Source organism: Montipora capricornis, chromosome 3, assembly GCF_036669925.1.
Source record: "Montipora capricornis isolate CH-2021 chromosome 3, ASM3666992v2, whole genome shotgun sequence".
NCBI classification, from domain to species: Eukaryota; Metazoa; Cnidaria; class Anthozoa; order Scleractinia; family Acroporidae; genus Montipora; species Montipora capricornis.
The window spans coordinates 36,244,596-36,266,629 of NC_090885.1; the positions used below are offsets into that span (position 1 = coordinate 36,244,596).

Sequence of the window (22,034 nt, forward strand, 5' to 3'; positions counted from 1 at the left end):
ATATCTTTTGTAGGTTTCAGGGGGTAATAGAAATGCGTAGATTTCAAGTTATCCCGTGGGCACAGTAGAATCGTTAAGTAACCGGCAATGGTGTCGAGGTGGATGTAAAGCGAATGGCGTTTGAGCGGATCTTTAAACAAAATATACCCTTATGAAGCTCAAAAATGGAACGTCAATTCGATAAACAAGACCGGCGGTGAAAAATAAATATCTGGAATCTTCAAAGCGACGACTGCATCTTTCCATCGACCGTCGAGCAATGAGCTGTATTTCTAAATATTTTACACACTGTGGAGTTGTGCCCAACACTGAAACCAAATGGCAAATTGTGTGGTAACTTTGTCAGATTGAATATGGGTTTAACAGGCTCATTAAAGGAATCAAACACCTTAAATGCATCTCCGATCTCTGTTGTCTGGATTTATATTTATTTGTAATCAACTTTGCACAGCCTTCAGGTAAAAAACAATTGGAAATTTGGCTGATTGTTGTTCATCAAAAATTATTTGAAAGAAAGCCTGCTGTCCATTTTTTCCCTCATGATTCAAGGAAAGGGCTCTTCAGCAGAAGGTTTGATCCTGAATACTAGTGGGAAATTTATCTAAACAGACTTAAACTGATTAGAGTGTAATGTGAAGTGCTACGTTTCTACCCCATAGGAGCAATGTGAGCGTTAGCCCTACTAATGGCAATGGGCCCACACAAGGACAGAGAAAAACTCTGACCAGGGTGGGAATTGAAATCACGATCTTCGGGTTAGATCACCGCTACTCTACCAACTGCGCTACAAGGTCAGAAGGGAGAAGGCCGTGGGAACTGAAGATTATAAAGTCAATGAACAATGAACATGTACAAGTACAAGGAAGGATTACGTTTGTGCAATCGTTTTTCTCTGTCCTTGTGTGGGCCCATTTCCATTAGTAGGGCTAACGCGTACATGGCTCATATGGGGTAGAAACCTAGCACTTCACATTACACTCTAATCAGTTAAATCTGTTCAAATATAAGTGCTTCACCGCCAACGTTTGCAAAAACGTAATCCTTCCCGAAAATTTATCTAGTGGCGTATGGTTTAATTTTGACACGGAGTGTCACGGCTTGTTTGCACCCACGCAATAAAATATGTTTTCCGTGTACTTATTACGAATACATAACACCATCAAAAAGGAGGGGTGACTGTGCTCGTTCAGGAGAAAATAGCCATTCCTTGACAGACGAAGCTTGGCCATTTTATCAATGTGCGCGAGCTAATGCGCGTGCCTATGACGCAAGAAATTTTCCCTAGTAGGTTACGCAATGCAAAACCAGGGAATCACCTTAAGTCTAAGCACCCATTTTACAAAGGTTAGCTTTCAATAATTGTTGTGCTGGCTGATTGCTTCATGTAAGTGAAGTGAATGAAACTGGTATACACTTATTGAAAGCTAACCTTTTCAAAATGGATGCTGCCGGCCAATGCTGTTTCAAATCGATGTTTAGGCTTAGCACTAATTGTCAAGCAGTCCATGACCAATAGTACTCTCTTGAAATATTACTGGTCAGTGTTTTCGGGTCACCCCTTTTTAAGTGTGTCTTTGTGGATTGATGGTGTTGCAAATTATTCGAAATTAAGAAATTTGCATATGTGGGTTGACATTTGATAACCGAGCTGTTTTCAAAGATGACAAGAATTTTAGCCATTCTGCATTTCAAGTGTTCTTTCATGGAAATGATTAATAGGTAGCCATAGTTGTTTTCATTAATGTGAGAGGAATTTTGTTCTTTCATGTAAATGATTAATATGTAGCCATATAGTTTTGCACGTCAGAAAATATTTGTTTAAGAATTATGGTGTAAAATGTTTAAAAGTTTATTGTTTAATGTTTATTTGGGAAACCAACAATATTTCTTTAAGCTTAGCTCCTGCGCATTTAGGAGAATTTTGCGTTCTTGAGCAAATTTAATTTATGCAACAATTATTTACAAACAAGGAGCTACTCAAAGGAAACCTGCACTAAAACAAAAAAATTATAACCTTAAACTACGGAACATGATGTTTACAATTACAATTGTTCAAACAAAAACGCTTATTGTAATTTTAGCTTTCATATTTCCCGGGCCCCGCCATCTTGAATAATTGTTACGTATCGGGGTTGCCTTATTGTTCCAGAACAAACGTTCTTAGGGTGACCACGAAACGTCACATTTATTCAAGATGGCGGTGCCCGGGAAATTTGACAGCCAAAATTATAACAAGCATTTTTGTTTGAACAATTTTAATTGTAAACATTATGTTCTGAGGTTAAAAGTTATTTTGTTGTTTTAGTGGAGGTTCCCTTCAAAAAAGAAATATTTAGTGTTTCCTTTCTGGAATGGTAAGGGCGGGAGAAAAGATAAAATATGTTGATTCGGCTCATTCGAATTTCTACTCAGTAAGTCTTGGAAATCATGGAAAGCGATAAGTTTGCATTTTCCAACAGTTTATCGCTTCAGTTTAAGCCAAAATCATTCAGCTAGCACTTTGCATTGATTTGATTTTAGATAATATTTTCTTATTTTAGCTGATATATTCTGTACACTAGTTATTTGTATACCTGTTCATTCTACAATGTATTGTTTGTAAAACACAATTGAATACCGTAGCTTTCTCTACTTGTTCTCTCTTTTATACACATTGAATTGCACCTACGTTCGAGGCACTATTTTATGGCAGGATCACGCCAAGACCCTGTAGATCTTTAGACTTTTATCCGTACTAGCTGCTCGATAAGTCGTTGAACTAGTCGACTGAAAGAAAAATATTACACAAGTAGATTAATGTTTTAGAATGCCGAAGATAGGCTAAAAAGGAATGGAACTGATTTCGTGAATATATACTTACAATTTGTATCTTCTAATCTACACGATCTTATGGTTTGATTTCTTCTGTTGACTGTCTTTAACGTTTTGATCGGAGGTAAGTAAAAAAGCGATTTGCGCGTTTGCAGTACAGTGTCGATTTATATTTTTCTGAATTTCTAATTAGTTGTCACCTTTCAACTCACGCAAACTTGCTGCGATAAATAAATTGCAAGAATAGTTGCATACATTAAACCAGTAAGCGAAAGAACTTAACGCGCGAAGTGCGAATCACTCCGCCCCAGTGCGAAAATTAGAAGTTACCTCTAATTGAGCAACGACTTAAACATAATCGGTATTCAATGACTCGAGATGTCACAAATAACGTAATGTCTATTACATAATGCTGGTCTATGTATTCCCTTGATGGATCCTTGATTAAGAAAGGTTCGCATTTAATTCGTCTTTTGTTGCTAAAAGACACATTGTGAATCGGCCTGTCGTATTCACCGTCCTGAGTCTTGATTCTTGTCTTCCTAACCAAACCATCGTTTCCTGGGTATGTTGCAATGATTCGCGCCATCTTCCATAGGGATCTTTTGTGATTTGGGTCTATCTCTAGAACTAAGTCGTCGACTTGAAGGTTTTCTCTGGTGCGAAACCACTTATTTCGTGGAAGTAGATTTGGCGCAAAGTATCTCATCCAGCATCTCCAAAATTCGTTCACGCGATTTTCTGTACTTCTTAAAAGATGTCTTGGGTTGATCCTTTCTTCTGGTTCTGGTTGAGGAATTGAAAGATGATGTCCTATGAGAATATCGTTTGGAGTAATTGGCGGGCTTTCCCATATGCTGTCAGAACTTGGGTATAAAGGACGTCCATTGATGACGTAGGTTGTCTCCGCGAGAAATGTTCTCCATTGCTCTTCGGTAAAGGCTTGATTCTTGCATGTAGCGCTCAGACTTTGTCTGACTGACTTGATGAGGGTTTCCACGACGCCATTTTGATGACTGGCATGAGAGGTATTCCATTTCCATTTAAAATCGCACGAGAAATCTTCAGATAGAACACCTTCAATCTTGGGGACGTTCCAACTCTGCATTATTTCCTTTAAGTACCCTTGTGCGCCTACAACATTTGTCCCGCAGTCGGACCAGCAAATGCACGGGTGACCACGCAAACTCGCGAAACGACGGAATGCCATCAAGAAAGCGTCAGATGTTTTGTCGGTCACAAGTTCTAAGTGGACAGCTCTTGTTGTCATGCAGGTGAAAATGATTACTTGGGCCTCCTTGAGCGTTTTACGATTAAGCTTGATGTGCAATGTTCCAAACATGTCCATGGCGGTGTTGAAGAATGGCGGGGTGCCTACTGCAACTCGCAAGGATAGGATTTGTCCCATGAGTTGTTCCAATGGCTTCTTTCGGAGCTTCCTACAAGTAATGCACTTTGTTGTGAGTGCTTTGGACATACCACGAACTCCAATGATGCAGTACTTTCCCCTTGCCTCGTTAATTAGGCTTTTGTACCCACAGTGTCCGCGTCTTTCATGGAGGTCACGTAATAGCAAGATGACAAGAGGGTGATCGCGTAGAAGGATAATTGGGTTTCTTAATTCTTGTGGCAGCGATCTGACATCTTCGAGTCGTCCATGAGCTCGAAGTAATCCGTTTTCGTCCAGCTTCGGAGTTAATTTCTTGTCAATGAGAGAGGGATCTAGGTGTGCCTGACTCCACTTGAATAGCTGTTTCTCCGAACCTTGCAATCCTTGAACAGTGATTGAACCTGTCTTAACATTCTTTTTTCTCGCATTCTGAATAAATCGGCGAACGTAAGCGAGTGTTCTCCGTATCTTTGAAAATGTAGAACAGGTATTCAACAGTTGATGAAAAACGGGGTTAGTATCTTCTTCAGACTTATCCAGATCAACTTTGGTTTGAAATTCCGCTATGGCTGCTTCGTGTTGCATTGGCGTTTTAGTCTTCTCGATTTTCACTTCCATCAAGACACCAGCTTTTGCTGTAGGTTCGATGGGGGCTTTAGCTTCAAATTTAGGCCATTGTCCTTCGGGTAACTGCAGGAAAGAGGGTCCCTTTATCCAGTCTTCGAGTTGTGATGGCTCTATTCCTCTAGTGAGAATGTCGGCTGGATTGAACTTTGACCTGATGTATCGGAAGTCTTCCACCCCAACAGTTTCTTGGATTTCTGCTACTCGACTTGAAAGGTTTGAATTGACGTGATGGGGTCTTAATCCAAGAAAGGACAGTAGAAGAGTCCACCCAGAAGATCCTCTTGCTGTCTTGGATGTTCGCAAACTGTAGAGACTTTTTGCAAGTTTCATATATCCTTGCAAGTGTTAAACAGCCCATGAGCTCCAGTCTCGGAATCGTTTTTCTCTTTAGTGGGGCTACGAAAGACTTGACTAAAACAGGAACGCACTTGTAACTTCCGTTCTTTAACTCCCATCGGAGGAAAATGACCGCTCCGTAAGCTTTTTCGCCACCATCACAGAATCCATGAATTTGTGGTACCCCAATCGCGTGGCTTGGTTTTAACTTGCGATCGAATTCGACTGTTAAGAGGTGATTCATGGCTTGCAAATTCTCCATCCACTTGCTCTTGACTGCTGTAGGTAAGGTTTCGTCCCAATTGTAGCCTGAATGCCATAAGTCCTGCAAGTCGATCCTAAATTTAATAGCTACCGGCATCACAAGACCGATTGGGTCCCACAATTGTCCAATAAGACCCAGGCAACGTCTCTTTGTCAAAGGGTCCATCTGGTCGAGTTTGTTCCTTTTCAGGGAAAACTTGTCTGTTTGTTTATCCCATCTTAGACCAAGAAGATCTGCCCAGCGTTCACCGTTGGACTGGTCAATCTCCGCACGGTTTGAATGCCAGGCTTTTATCTGGAAATGACCTTTCTTAAGAATGGCGTCAATGTCGCTGATAATCTGTTTTACTTCCGTTGTAGTTGCTTTGGAACTTCCGATATCATCTACGTACATATAGTCTTGAAGTTCTTTTGATGCTTCTGGGAACTCGGCTTGAGATATCTTTGCTAGTGTGTTGATGGCATTCGTTGCTATGTCGGGAGCTGGCTAATCTCCAAAGTTCAAGCTGAGCCATTGGTATACTGTTGGCGAGTTGCTAATCTTACTCCTCCAAAGGAACCTGTGAAAAACCTGGTCGTCGGGATGAACCAAGATTTGATTGAACATTTTGCGTATATCGCCGATAAAGGCTACTTCGTTCCACCTCCATGCTGCCAAAACATCCAGGAGACTGTTGATGTAGTTTGGCCCTTTCTCTAGGTAATCATTAAGGGACAAACCGTCGTGACCTTTCGAAGATGAGTCAAAGACAAGTCGAACTTTTGTTGTTCTTTCCGGTGTTAACACGGCTTGTAAGGGTGAGTACCATTCAGGCTTGCTGTGATCAATCTGGTCGGGAGAGACTTGAATCACGTAGTCCTGCTCTAGAAGCTTTTGGACTTCCTCATTGACAACATCGAGACACCCCTTTTTCTGGAATGACCTCTCCGTGGAAAACAGCCTTTTCAGTGCGATGCCATAGTTACTTTGTTTGGGAGGGCCCGCTACCGTCCAGGGCATCTTAACTTGTATTCTTCCGTCAACCAGGGTAGTTGAGGCTGCGAGGGACTTAACGAACTTGCTTTCGCGTATCTCGTTTTCGCTACACGTACAAAGGTTGGTCGGTTTGACGCCAAGGAGATCTTGGTGAAGAAGTTCTTTGATGTCGTCTACGACATTTGCTGTTCTGATTTCAACCGACTGAATTTCTGAAGTAGTAGAGTTGTTCTTTTCAAACTGTCCCATAACGTACCAACCAAAACAGTTTCGTTTCGCAACAGGTTCCCCTGGCTCTCTGGACACTGTGTGGATATCAATGAAGGCTTCTGCAAAGTCTGTACCGACAAGGAGATCTATGGCGCCACCCGAAAGGTGTAGTTTATCACAAACGTGCTTGAGATGAGGGTAGTGTCGCACTAATTCTTTGGAAAGCGTTTTTGCTTTACTGCAGGGCCTTGTAACAGTGTACACTTGAAGGGTCTTCTTAATATCATCGTCAGCAGGTGAGGCAACAGTGCTGTCGATTATCTGTGATGCTTCACTTTTCTTCTTCCCACCAGCCAAATTCATGGTCAGATGTGTTGCTGATCCACTCAACCCAAGTCGTCTGGCTGCATTCTTTGAGAGAAGACTGGTATTGGATCCAGAGTCTAACATCGCAAGGACTTCAACAAATTCTCCGTTTCCGATCATGACTCCAACTTTGAGTCATGAGCTTTAACTTTTCTTTGTGATGAACAGCATTTTCTTGGATGTTACCATTTGATGTACTCGAGGGGGCCTGGCACTGAATTTGGAAAGAAGATGCTCTTGGATTTGGACTTGAGCTTGTTTCACCAATCTTTTCATTGTGAAGAGATCGGTGATGATTTTTTCTGCATTTGTCGCATGTTGAACCGTCTGGTTTCCTGCAGTTGCTTGTATGATGCTTTCTAAGACATTTACGACATCGCCAATGTTGCTTTACAATCTCCCATCTCTGACTGATAGCTAACTCCTGGAACACAGGACAGGCAGCGAGGTGATGTTTTGTTTTACAGTTAAGTGGACAGGTGTCATCATCGGGTTCTTCGCCACTTGCGGCATTGTTCTCAGTTTTCCTTGGGGTCCTGTATCGGCGACTCTCGTTTCTGTCTTCAGACACGGTGTTATTCTTGCCCCTTGAGCGGACACTTGCTTCTACGTGCAACCAGGTGATGAGGTTACTGACAGTTTCCTCTTTACCTTCTCTTTTCATTTCTCTTCCAAAATGAAAATTATCGTTCGGATCGAGCTTGGACAAAAGTTGAGACATAAGAAATGGCGCTTCCGAAGACTCCAACACCGGACATCCATTATCTTCCATATCATTCGCGTAGGATGATATTGTCGTGGCGAAGTGCGTGAACGACCTGGAGTCTCGTTTTACGGGCTTAAGGCTATTTATTTCGAGGAGCAGTTCGTCCATTAGTTTACGTTTGTCTGCAAATTCTATGTCCAATATATTCCACGCGCTATCAATGGTTTTGCAAGTTTTACCTTGTCAGACCACCACGATTCTCTCGGCAATGCATTTCGGAACCGTTGCAGTTGTTCATCTTTATCTTGATCGTATTTCTTCATCCAATGATTGAATTATTTTCTCCAGGTAGCATAGGATCTGCGACTGCCGTCCCATGTTGGTACCGGTAATCGTTGCAGACCACTAGTGTTTGGTTTTCACCTTAAGGTGTCCGCCATTTTCGTCACTGCTGATGTCATGGATGACATTGAAGCTGTCAAGGTCTTCAACGTTTCAGCGTCTTTTGAAGACGATTCCGTGGAATCTTGTTCCTTTTGGCAATCTGAAGGCAATCTGAAGGAAATCAGCTTTTACTTTGTCTCCAAGTTTCTTTGTTGTCAACAATGGTTCCTCCTCTGCGGTAATACCTTCATCAACCAATCTGTCTAAAATGGTTTCTTGTTGCTTCTTGGTGAACCTGTATCTTGTCTCCACTTGATTGAATGCTGCCTGTAAGGTTTTTAACCCTGGCCTCACTGAAAAGATTATTTCAAATTCTTCTATTAATTCGTAGAAGATCGTTACCATTTTCCCTGCGAGGGTCCTTCCGTCTACTTTCGGCGGCATCTTTGTAGGCTCGATGCAAAGTTCGGAGATTCGGTATCTTCGGCGTGGATGATTTACAGCATTGATTTGGCGGGATCCTCTGGACAAATTTCGACTGAATCGCACCTACGTTCGAGGCACTATTTTATGGCAGGATCACGCCAAGACCCTGTAGATTTTTAGACCTTTATCCGTACTAGCTGCTCGATAAGTCGTTGAACTAGTCGACTGAAAGAAAAATATTACACAAGTAGATTAATGTTTTAGAATGCTGAAGATAGGCTAAAAAGGAATGGAACTGATTTCGTGAATACATACTTACAATTTGTATCTTCTAATCTACACGATCTTATGGTTTGATTTCTTCTGTTGACTGTCTTTAACGTTCTTGATCGGAGGTAAGTAAAAAAGCGATTTGCGCGTTTGCAGTACAGTGTCGATTTATATATTTCTGAATTTCTAATTAGTTGTCACCTTTCAACTCACGCAAACTTGCTGTGATAAATAAATTGCAAGAATAGTTGCATACATTAAACCAGTAAGCGAAAGAACTTAACGCGCGAAGTGCGAATCACACATGTAACCACTGCTCGCCTCGACTAGCTATTGCTAAAGGCAAGCGCAGTGCACTTTGAAAATGTATCAAATAATGAAATGCTACGATAAATGGAATAAACGGAAACGGAGATTGTGATCCATTTCCATTGCTTTTGTGTTCGTCACGTTTATAGCTAGATGCTTCGATGTTTGGGTATTCACGGTTTCAGCGGTGTCCGTGTGAGAGCGAGCGGAAGCTAGACTTTCGGGTCACATTCGATTAGATTGAGAGAAGAATATAAAGAGATTACGCGCGTGAAATGCGAAAAATAAATGAGTTCCTATCCAGAATTTACCTTTTACTTAGAGGAAGAGAAAGTACAGTTGTTGAATGGAAGCTGCCCCCGATAGTTTCCCACATTTCGGGTTGTTACTTGGATTAACACTGCTGTTAGTTATTCACACGCGTTTTTGACATAAATGTCTAATTTTGTAGTTCCTTAGGTCTCACGTTTTTTGCGTGTTGTACTGAAATAATTAGTTGTTTCCCTTTAAGAGTAACTTAATCGTATCTAGCCCTCAAAATACGAGTCACTCCTTTTATCACCTGGAAGGCAAGAGATCATCTCTAACGAATCAAAATTTAAGGAATCATTGGACATCTCGTAGATTAAAGTAAGTTGAAAACTTTCTAGTTTGGTGTACATCGTTTTTTTAAAGTGTCTTTGTTCTTTATTCGATTTCCGTTTAAATATTGCTAGTGCTAATCACCCTTACTTGCAGTCGAGGACTGAATTGCGAAGGGTGCGGCTCACGACATCGGGCTGAAAGCATACATCATAGGACATCTCGTAGATTAAAGTAAGTTGAAAGCTTTCCAGTTTGGTGTTCATCGTTTGGTTAAAGTGTCTTTGTTCTTTATTCGATTTCCGTTTAAATATTGCTAGTGCTAATCACCCTTACTTGCAGTCGAGGGCTGAATTGCGAAAGGCGCGGCTTACAACATCGGGCTGAAAGCATACAAAGGCGCCTCTGGCTGCCGCTATACAGTCCATGTTTGATGTCAGAGCACAGCACCACAGCTCGATGTTAAACCAGAGTACCCGGAGAAAAACCCTCGAGTCAGGTTGAGATCGACTGATACTCAGCCCACATGCTGACCAAGGATAGAATTGAACCCCGGCTTGCAGTGATGGGAGGCCCGATAGATGACCATTAAGGCACCCTGACACCCAAATCGCGTGATTAGCCTCCCCCCCCCCCCCCCCTCAATCCCTCCCCCTCCCACCAAAAGGAACGTGGTTTGATACCCCGGTTATTTGAGCTTCTTGTAAACAACTTTGCTTTGGGTCTGGAAGGGGGAGGGGGTATTTTAGGCCTTTTGTTGTAGTTATTGTCTAATGGACTCAATTACTTTTGTCCAAGGTTGTGGTTTGAACCACATACGAAGACGGAAGAATACACAAGAAGACTTAGCCACACGGCTTAATTAAGGAATTCACGTTCACAAATTTCTATTTCCTGTTTTGAGTCGAATAGCTCAAGTTTTTTATTGCTACAACAAGTTCCAGGAATTTCCGAAATAAACTGTGCGTATTGAAATATCAGTCTCTGTGGGTTCACTTGGTTCACGAATATAACACTACCTCGTCCCCTACAAACACATCCATACGCTATATTGTGCCTTTCCATAGTATTCACGATACAAATAGGCCAGACAAATCTCAAACTACTCGAAAACAAAGCAAATTCTTCGATAAGAAATGCTAAATTCTTGTTTTGACCCGAAAGCCTCGTCTTCGCACCTTGTAAAACTAACACCGCTAAGACGTGGGCTCAACTGTAATAACAGCTATTACAAACTCCAATTTGATTGGCCACTACACCTCACTGTGAAAATAGTTTATCTTGAAGTTAAAATAGATACGTTTCGTTTGTGAGGAAACGAAAAAAAACTAAGTAGTGTTTCGTTTCCGGACTGAGAAGCTCTGGGGATGATGAGAAATATGCCGCATTCGAACTCAATTCCCTGGCCTGCTAAAATCCATTTTACGAGTTACCAGAAGTACCTGTTGGGTTCCTAGGTTTTTTTCTTTCTTATTTTTGGATTGGCTCAGCCAGCATTATATGTGAGCGTTAACCGTGCTCCTCCAGCTCGGCTCAGGTCGGCTGTGATTGTCAAATTGCGTTGGTGTTTCGATTTTCATTATTCCCAGTTGAGAACTTAAGCAACAAGTCGGTTAGTGCGCGGCCTTGGTGCAAGAGGTCTTCAGTTTGCTTCCCGGATCTCACATGCTTGTTTCGACTTCTTTCCTTTCAGTGTAGCTCAAGTAGCTTTAATACCTGTAAAATGGAGCACTGATGAAGAGGGGGAAAATGAGAGCACCGTATGCATCAGGTTTGTCAGTTAAATTACTGTTACGAGTTATCGACGTTAAATATAGTTGCTTTACTTTACTTTTTGCTATTTTCAAAGTGGTCACTTGTACTACTGTTACGCAGGGTTTGAGGATCCAGAGATGCTCTTATGCGTGTTACACAATTCATCTGATCCGCGTCATCTGGAGAGACTGGCGTTGGGGCTCAGTACTCTTATGACACCTGATTAGCGCGGCATTCCGAAACTCTTGCATTCTTAAGGTATAAACTATAGGATTTACAAAGGAATTGGCGTAGAACAAGACAGTTACGGACTGGTGGATATTAAATCTGGCCTTTTTGGATATTGTGTTGAATCTTCTTACATTGAGGACAGCGTTGAAAAACGAGGGAAGAACGAAGATTGTGCTGAGAGCAGTGACAACGAATAACGTGGCTGTCAATTTCCTGTCGGAGGCCCCTGCCCCAGATAGCTGTGCAGGGGCATTCCTTTTCACATGAAAGATAATAATCATATAGGATACTATGACGGTCGAAAGGACACTTATCATAAGTGAAGCCCAAACGAAATAGGAGGCTTTTAAATCAGTAAGAAATAGCGCAGCCTCTACAGACGACAGGACAAGAGCTAATAGCCAAATGCAAACAACGGTCTTTAAATAGATCCAGTTCGTCAGTCGAGAATGTCTGAAAGGAAATAAAGTTGCATGAAGGCGTTCCAACGACAGCAAGGCAAGATTAAGCAGGGAGCAATATTCAAAAAATTCATCAAAGTACATGACTGTGAACTTTTTCCAACTGAATCCACTTTTAGCTTCAAAGGTTTGCGTATGGTAAATATGCATGGGCCCTGACACAGCTCCCACCAGCAAATCAGCCACAGCCAGGTTTATGATCAGGTACGTAGTGCACTTGCGTAGATGATGATTTCTTGCAAAGGTGATGATAGTGAAGCCGTTTATTAGAAATATGATGACAAATTCAGCGATGTAAACTGCAAGCCACATGGTATTCAACCTTTTCGAAGGATCGTCTGTTCCTGTTTCATTCGGCATTCTCAAGCTAAGTCAGATTCAAATTGTCTGGCGTTGTCTCTTGCCTGTTCTAATAAGTTGAAAAATCAAAAGATTAAATTTGCTGATAAAGAAAGTCTCCCTTTTTTAGCCGGGGCCGAAAATTTCAATTGGTTTTATCGATACGAGTGACTGGGGTCCTTTAAGAACAGTTACTACGACGGCAACGTTCCATCCTGTTTACGTCGTACAATGTGGATGAAATTAAAATAAATTGGTGCGAGCGGTTTCAAAGTAAAAATAGAGACTATAGGGTTCATAGTTTTACGCTCACGTTGTCGTCAAAACCTCGAAATTGGTGATTTCTTGTTGTTACGAAGTGCACCGCAAAAATTGTGTTAAAATGCATGCTGCAAGTGCAGCACGATTATTTTTTGTGGCGATGCCGTTGACGTGGCAGGTGGAAATTTGCGTTTCTCTACAAATCCAGGAAACTTGTTTTATTTTAGTTCATTTCTAGCGTGTTTTCTACAGATATCTATCTTACTAGCAAATTGTCAAAAGCGAGAGACACTGAGCTGGAATGTACGGGGGCCCATAATTAAGTGACTTTCTGCAAATTAAAGAGTTGCGGCTAATAAAATAAAGTTGCTGCAAATAAAGTAAAGTTGCTGCAAATAAAGTAAAGTTGCGGCTGATAAAATAAAGTTGCTGCAAATAAAATAAAGTTTCTGCAAATAAAGTAAAGATGCTGCAAATAAAATAAAGTTTGTTGCAAATTAAAACATCAAGAGTATTCGCGCGCACTGAAAGAAGGACAGGTACAAAACACTGGTCAAAGGTCATTGTTTTATCAATACAAAAACAACCCTAACTGTTTATATATGCAAACATTAGGCCTAATTAGGCCTAAGGTTAGCTTTAATGTATGTTTAGGATACTTCCTGTATTGTTAAAACATGACCTGTGACCCGTGTTTTGTACCTGTCCTTCCTTCAGTGCGCGCGCATAATTTTAATGTTTTAATTTGCAGCAACATTCTTTTAATTGTAGCAACTCGTTTTGCAAATTTGCAGAAACTATTGTGAATTTGCTTGCGGCAACTTTATTTTATTTGCAGCAACTCTTTAATTTGCAGCTTGTTCCTTGTGGGCCACCGTATGGAATGAGAGATATTGCATGGATTTATAACAAGCAATATTTTAAGGAGCCTCTGAATCTTCTCCATTTCACTTTCTAGCACTGAATAATTTATGGAGGTCACCGAGTTCGTTACCACGACGCCACCTATATTTACTGGGTTGCCAAACCCAGTCGGAATCTGCGTTTTATTTCGTCGTTTTTTAATTATTTTATTTAAGAAGTGTCTTTGTGGGTAGAGTCATCTGTGCGTATTTTTGCTAGGCTTCAGGGGGTAGTAGAAATAGTAAACTATTTACAGCGATCTTACCCGCACTCCTATTGAAGTATGGAGGTCTGGCGGCCACCTTCAGATGAAGATATACAGAACAGTAAGCACAACTGAGAGATTGGGAGGAGAGGGAGGGTAAAGGAGATCCGAAGGTGGCTATTGGGAAGGAGTGCAGGTTACAGTGTATAAAAGGAGATACATGTAGGAGACGCCTTACAGAGAATGCTTGAGTCTTCTATCGAAATGATGATGAATGCATTTGGGGAATACCTCTTATATTCGCTTGGGTAAGACCGCTGTAAATAGTAAACTATTTACAGCGATCTTACCCGCACTCCTATTGAGGTATGGAGGTCTGGCGGCCACACAGGAATAATACTAGAACACAAGGTACTACGAATAGCCAGTCCAGTAAGCATACCCAGTCTCAAAAGAAAATCCCCAAAACTAAAACCCGAAAGAGGAAAAACGTGAAAGGAAAAAACAAGAGCTAAAGGGGAAACCTTAAGAGGGAAGTAGACGTTTAGGGAAGGACGTAGCGGGAAATGCGGTGACGAAATTCTTTAAGTCATTAAAATCAAGATAAACTCGCGAGGCTTCTCGAGACTGAGGGGAGCAGGAATCTGAAGCAAGCAGGTCACAGGGGGCCCCAACCCGGAGGACATCGGCTAACTTAAGGTAATACAACGCAGTTTTTGAGTTCGTCCAACCAACATGCGACATAACATCTGCCGGTGGAGAGCCCGACAGGGTTAAGGTAACAGCGCAGCCTGAACGAAAACTATGGAAAAGGGTTTACACGAGATGGCATTAGGAAAGGTCTTACGTGGGGAAAACTAGAGTCAAAGTTTTCCCCCTTATATTGGCCTTTGAAGGGTCGAAAAAAAAAAAGAAAAAAAAATTCGTGTACGTCAACACAGTTTTGATCCAATGCAAAATCTTGGGAGTGAGTTAGAATGGAGCACACTTGGAGATACGTTCCCAGGCAGGAAAGCAATTGTGGAGAGAGAATGAAGGGGTAGTAAATTGGCCACAGTACAGAGATTCTAAAAGCTGACGTTTCGAGCGTTAGCCCTTCGTCAGAGCGAATTGTGGAGAGAACCTGCGACAAAGGTTTCCGGATCCCGAAACGCGAGCATAGAAGGGTCTCCAAGGGAATGGCCATCAAGAACTGCTTCCACAAATTCCAGAGAGACATGGCCATTGTTATCTGTCATCCCCTGAGCCATCTCAAGAGGTGAGTTATCAAACTTGACCCAACGTACTGAAGGTCTGGGTACACTTTTGGGTTGAAATCAGGAGTAACTTCCCATTCCGGAAAGATATAGGCGAGCTTAAAGCGCTTGGGAGGGGACTAAAAGAAAAGAAAAAAGTGAAAAAGAAAATAAGGGAGGAGATGGCTCAAGGGATGACAGCTTTGAGCCTCAGTAATCCGAGAGGGAATTAGACTCCCTTTCAAAACTGTCATCCTAGAGCGGGGCGCAAATAGGGAGAGAGAAAGAAAATTAATGGACTCTAGGACAATATAATTTTATAAACTAGCAAATTTAGAGGGAGATACAAGAAATAAGAGAGATCTACTTATAAACGCCACGACCCCGCCTAGAATACGGGGAGTAGCGGTTTACAAATTGGCTACGACGAAAACATCTATTCGCGAAGTGGAAGACCTTAGATAACAATGACCTGGACCAGGTTGAGTCCGCGATTCTCGAAGTGTCATGCGGACTTTCCCATAAAAATGGCCTTGAAGCTCATCAAAATGGCGGCGAAAGAGTAGAGTGCTCCACTTGTAGGATACATAGTGTATTTAGTCTGGAAAATGTTCTGAAGAGCGTTTCGAATGATTTCACGGGTAAGTCGGCAGGAAGAATGCTTTTTAAATAAAATCTCAGACCTTTACTGTGTGAACACTAGTTTTCTCTCGTGTTTCGGCTACAGTCATTGTTATTTAAATGATGCCTTGATCATTTCTTAAATAACAAGGACCGGAGCCAGGTCATGTCTCGATGATTGGGGAGGGGAGAGGTTGGAATAATAGGGCTTTTTACAGCGATCTTTGCTGTCTGCGGAAGCTGTAAACAAAGATACATGCCAAATTCGAAGGAAATGGCGGTAAATACGCCCTCATGGAGTCAACAGTTCTCTGAGAGCTTTTCTGATTATTCGGGATATGTTACGAACTTGGAAGATGCTATCAAACTTATAAAGGGGTATGAAGTCAATACAACGAGTTCATTTACCGTTACATACCAGACTAGAGGTTTTGGAAAGTCTCCAATAGGTAAGATCTCTTTTTTTGTTTTTAATCACTGCAAGTTTATTATAGGTCTTAATTATTTGTTTCCACAAATGTTATTGTTATTGACAGTTTTTGGCAATTATGGTGACTAGGGACTGGGATGGGGCCATGGAATTTGTAGCAAAGGAAATTATTGTAAATTCTTACCCACTTTCTACGATGGAAATGATAAATTAAATTACCCACAAAATGGAGCTTTTTCAAGAACTTAGGAAATAATCACCCTTTCCTTTAAGCCCCTCCCACCCACCCCAGGTTTGCAAGCTGGGGCAAGGCATCTCCAACAAGACTCCATTGAGATCCACCTAGGGTTGCAACAGACAAGAGGTATTTCCCAGTGGCCACTGGTCAGGCACCTGTATTCTAGGACATGCATATTCTAAAAGATGGAGCATTATTAAAATATTGAATAGCCATTTTTCTATTTTTTTAATACACTTTACTTGTCAAAAACAAACAGTTTTGGCTAAACAGGTCAGTTTTCACTCAATTTTACATTAAATGTCAGTGAATCATTTAGTAGTCAGTGCACAAAAATAATCACTTCCAATCACTGTAATCTAGTCTAACACTTTCAGTTGCTACAAAATTCCTTGTGTTGCTCATGACTATTCCTCTCTTTGAATAACTTTTCCTCTTCACTATGTATCAGTAACATTATTATGATAGGCCATTCGGTTGCAACAGTAAATACAGAGAATGGGAGGAAAACTAAAAAATAATCCAAGGCATCATATTTACTGGAAAGATGTCCAGGCAACGAAGGGAGTGCATCTAGAATTCGATGGGATTCCTTTCGTAATCCTTTGACACAAACTTTGGAGTGCCAAAATGGTCCAGATCGCAACAGGGCACTAAAAAGAAAACAGTCATTATTATAATAATAATACATTATTATAATAATACATTATTATAATAATGCATAGGCTTTACATACTGTGGTAAATTATTATTATTATTATTATTATTATTATTATTATTATTATTATTATTAAATATTATTATATCAATGCACATTATTAAAAGAAAAAATATATATGATGATTCAATTTTACCTTTTTGCTAAGTGACTGTTACTGATACATAGTGAAGAGGAAAAGTTATTCAAAGAGAGGAATAGTCATGAGCAACACAAGGAATTTTGTGGCAACTGAAAGTGTTAGACTAGATTACAGTGATTGGAAGTGATTATTTTTGTGCACTGACTACTAAATGATTCACTGACATTTAATGTAAAATTGAGTGAAAACTGACCTGTTTAGCCAAAACTGTTTGTTTTTGACAAGTAAAGTGTATTAAAAAAATAGAAAAATGGCTATTCAATATTTTAATAATGCTCCATCTTTTAGAATATACATGTCCTAGAATACAGGTGCCTGACCAGTGGCCACTGGGAAATACCTCTTGTCTGTTGCAACCCTAGGTGGATCTCAATGGAGTCTTGTTGGAGATGCCTTGCCCCAGCTTGCAAACCTGGGGTGGGTGGGAGGGGCTTAAAGGAAAGGGTGATTATTTCCTAAGTTCTTGAAAAAGCTCCATTTTGTGGGTAATTTAATTTATCATTTCCATCGTAGAAAGTGGGTAAGAATTTACAATAATTTCCTTTGCTACAAATTCCATGGCCCCATCCCAGTCCCTAGTCACCATAATTGCCAAAAACTGTCAATAACAATAACATTTGTGGAAACAAATAATTAAGACCTATAATAAACTTGCAGTGATTAAAAACAAAAAAAAGAGATCTTACCTATTGGAGACTTTCCAAAACCTCTAGTCTGGTATGTAACGGTAAATGAACTCGTTGTATTGACTTCATACCCCTTTATAAGTTTGATAGCATCTTCCAAGTTCGTAACATATCCCGAATAATCAGAAAAGCTCTCAGAGAACTGTTGACTCCATGAGGGCGTATTTACCGCCATTTCCTTCGAATTTGGCATGTATCTTTGTTTACAGCTTCCGCAGACAGCAAAGATCGCTGTAAAAAGCCCTATTATTCCAACCTCTCCCCTCCCCAATCATCGAGACATGACCTGGCTCCGGTCCTTGTTATTTAAGAAATGATCAAGGCATCATTTAAATAACAATGACTGTAGCCGAAACACGAGAGAAAACTAGTGTTCACACAGTAAAGGTCTGAGATTTTATTTAAAAAGCATTCTTCCTGCCGACTTACCCGTGAAATCATTCGAAACGCTCTTCAGAACATTTTCCAGACTAAATACACTATGTATCCTACAAGTGGAGCACTCTACTCTTTCGCCGCCATTTTGATGAGCTTCAAGGCCATTTTTATGGGAAAGTCCGCATGACACTTCGAGAATCGCGGACTCAACCTGGTCCAGGTCATTGTTATCTAAGGTCTTCCTCGCGAAGTGGCCGGGGATGTCACAATAGAAACATACGAGACGCTGGGGCCTGGAGGACCCTCTACCAGAAAAACCAGGCAGATCTAGATTAACGGTGGGAACTCGTTGGGTGGGTTCTGAACTAAGCGACTTGTCCACCTTCGAGATGCGGTCTAAAACCTGCGTATATTCTTTATCGGCAAACAAAGCAATAAAGTAAGCTTGAAATAGTAAATAATCGAATTTCCAGCCAAAAACATGAATGCAGAAATCGGATATCTGGTGCTGTGCTCAAAGACATCTACAAACCGATATCGGTGAAAGAGGCTCGAAATCAGGAGTCAGAAAAAATTATGAATCCAATCGGATAAATTAACGTTCGTTAGGAGGTAACAAACGCGTTAAACATCTCGAGCCAGGCAACATGTGAACTAAATAAATGACATCGGCCAAGAGGAAACGTATAATAAGAACATCTCATGCCGGGAAAAATTCGATTGAAACATCGGCCATGAGGAAACAATAACAAAACATCCCATGCCGGAAAATATGCGAATTGAACATGGGCCACGAGGCAACAAGTCAATACAACATCTCATGCCGGGAAATATGCAAATAAATATCGACCATGAGGAGACAAATGATAAAACATCTCAAGCCGGAAAATAGGCCAATTAAACATCGGCCATGAGGAAACAAATAACAAGACATCTCATGCCGGAAAATATGTCAAATCAACGTTGGCCACATGAGGAAACAAACAACAAAACATCCAATGCTGGAAAATGTGCGAATTAAACATCGGCCATGAGTGAACAAATCAATACAACACTTCATACCGGAAAATATGCAAATACACATCGGCCATGAGGAAACAAACGAGAAAACATCTCATGCCGGAAAATATGCCAATTAAACACCGGCCATGAGGAAACACATAATAAACATCTCATGCCGGATAATATGCCAATCGAACTTCGGCCATGAGGAAACAAATAACAAAACTTCTCATGCCGGAAAAATATGCCAATTAAACATCGGCCATGAGGAAACAAATAACAAAACATCTCATGCCGGAAAATATGCCAATTAAACATCGGCCATGAGGAAATAAATAATAAACATCTCATGCTGGAAAATATGCCAAAGAAGACTTAATAAATTAATTATAGCAGGGGGTAAGCAAATAAATGCGACACTACTATAAATATGCAAAAGTGAAGGGAGCACGCGGTAATGAAGGAGGCACAAAACTGCCGAAAACTTAACAAACTGGAAAAGGGAGGGTAAAAGCCAGCTAAGGCTACTAAGTACTAAAAATACGGAATAAAATAAAGAAGCCGAATAATACCATAAAACTAATAAGGGAGCAGCGAAGCGGATAAAAGACCACGAGGGTAACGGGCGCGAAATAAACCGATCCAAACTCGTGCAAAACAGAAGAGTATAAAAATAAAGAGGAAAGGCTAATACGACATGCACCTCAAGCTGGTCAGGAGTAGCCGGAGTATCCGCAGCTGGAGTTGCTGAAGCAACAATGTTTTGTACGACAGCGTCTTGAGGCGGCCTTGGCACTTGAGGAGGTTGTTCCTGTGGTTGAGGAGCCGGATTAGACATACTGCTTGAGTCTTCTATCGAAATGATGATGAATGCATTTGGGGAATACCTCTTATATTCGCTTGGGTAAGACCGCTGTAAATAGACCGAATGCATAAATGGCGGCCAAAAAGAATTCTTTTGTTTATGTGCTTATTAGACTCACTAGTCTTGCATGTACAAAATACAAAAGAAATGTTGCTTGAGAGCGAGGCTAGTTAGTCTTATCAGCACATAAACAAAAGAGTACATTTTTGGCCTCCATTTATGCATTCGGTCTATGGGTAGATTTTATCTGGTGGACAGAGTAGAATATTTAATTAACCTGCAAAGGCGTCGAAAGTCATTGTATCTCGAATGTCGTTTCAGTGGATCTTTAAGGAACATATACCCTTATGGAGCTCTAGAATGGAACTTCAATTGGATAAATAATTGTACAGGCGGGGAAAAATATACATATCTGGCCCGGGTTGCTCACAGCAGGGTTCGCGCTAACCAGCGTTAAATACCTTCTTAACCAACGGTTAGCGCTAAGCAGGCTTCGAGCAACTGGCCCCTAAAATCTTAAAAGCGACGAGTAATGGGCTTTGACAACAATTGCATCTTTCGCCGTAGGATATCACAAAGTGAGCTTTATTTCTAATATTATTTTACAAACTGTGCTGTTATGTGCAACACCGAAACCAAATGGCAAATTCTGTATGGGTGTAAAACGAATCGAACGCCTTGAATGCATCACAGTGTTTATTGAAGTCGCATCTCAGTTGTCTGGCAATTTACATTTATTTTGTACTCCACTCTGCACAGTTTTCAGGTAAAAAAAAGTTTAAAATGTGATAGTGAAGAATTATTGGAAAGAAAGCTTATTGTCTATTTTGTGCTTTGTTATTCACGGAAAAGGTTCTTACGAAAAGGGTTTGATCTGAAGTTTATTTAATCACGGATTGTGTTTCTTGTTTGCACGCACGCAATTAAAATAGAAAGCGGATTTTTTGTTTGTTTCAATAAATTTTACGTTGGAAAAGGCTTTTCTGGCATTTTTCGTTCAAACGAACGGCCAAAAGTAAAGCTTTTTAACGACCTTTTTGAATATTTTTTGACATGTACTTTAATGATATCTGTCAAAAATTTGTATAATAAGCTTGAAATAAACACACTCAAGAAATTTAGTCGCATTTAACTCTTCGTCGAGTTCTCGTTAATATTCTACTTTCTTCAGGTAATAAAAACAATTTGAAATTTGACTAAGAAAGCTTGTTGTCCATTTTTTGCCTTGGTTCTTCAGTGAAGGGATGTATCAACATTGCTCCAGACAAGCTTGCTTCCCGACCCAACAGACGAAATGTAAATATTCAGTTAAATATTGCAACAAAATTGAAAAAGGAAAAACGGAAGTGTCAGCTAAAAATTACGTTGATAAACTCTGAAAGCGACGAACGATTAACATTGTTTCCTGTAGTTCATTCAATGTAAACAAGAACCTTGACACAAGGTGATCACGTGCACCCTTGTGGTTGCCTAGCACGTGGTCAATTTCTTCCTTTCGACATAACATCGTGACCTTCCCTTGATTCACAGAAGTCAGAGACGAGACTGCAGAAATTTTAGTGTCCCTTAGAAAATGGTGACCTTTTTTATTGCCTGCTTTGAGTTCGTTTCTTATGCCTCAGATAATGAAAAAGTATTGACTTAACCTTTTATCGTTTCGTTTTGTTTGTAGCAAGCTCCATGCAATTGTCAATGCGAATATCAAAATAAACGATCTTTTTTACCCCATCGTATGTCGATTAAAAGGCATTTTTAGTTGTATTAACGAGAGTAAATTTTTGCTGTTCTTTTTTCTGCTGGAACTTATTTTTGCGGATCAAGTATCATCCGCAAAATCCGCAAAAATTAAACCCAGCAAAATAAAAGTGCTAACCCGGTAACTCCTAGCTTTTGCGATACTATTTGCT

At 40.6% G+C, this 22,034-nt stretch overlaps 2 protein-coding genes across 2 annotated transcripts; both read right to left on the reverse strand.

The window, feature by feature from the left end:
• Positions 1-3,130: 3,130 nt before the first annotated feature.
• LOC138040160 (uncharacterized) lies at positions 3,131-5,822 on the reverse strand. Its single transcript, XM_068885937.1, has 2 exons — positions 5,257-5,822; positions 3,131-5,063 (listed from the first exon to the last, which is right to left on the reverse strand). The coding sequence occupies exons 1-2, from the start codon at positions 5,820-5,822 to the stop codon at positions 3,131-3,133; spliced, it is 2,499 nt and encodes an 832-aa protein (XP_068742038.1).
• Positions 5,823-5,915: 93 nt separating this feature from the next.
• LOC138040161 (uncharacterized) lies at positions 5,916-7,064 on the reverse strand. The gene has a single exon (XM_068885938.1). The coding sequence runs from the start codon at positions 7,062-7,064 to the stop codon at positions 5,916-5,918; it is 1,149 nt and encodes a 382-aa protein (XP_068742039.1).
• Between the last annotated feature and the right edge of the window lie 14,970 nt (positions 7,065-22,034).

Bases quoted from the DNA above. Each gene is read 5' to 3' on its own strand.
- LOC138040160 (XM_068885937.1), bottom strand. From the start codon at position 5,822: ATGTACGTAGATGATATCGGAAGTTCCAAAGCAACTACAACGGAAGTA. The intron at 5,064-5,256 runs GTGCGTTCCTGT...TCTTGGATTAAG, and splicing joins TTAAAGAACGGAAGTTACAA to ACCCCATCACGTCAATTCAA.
- LOC138040161 (XM_068885938.1), bottom strand. From the start codon at position 7,064: ATGTTAGACTCTGGATCCAATACCAGTCTTCTCTCAAAGAATGCAGCC.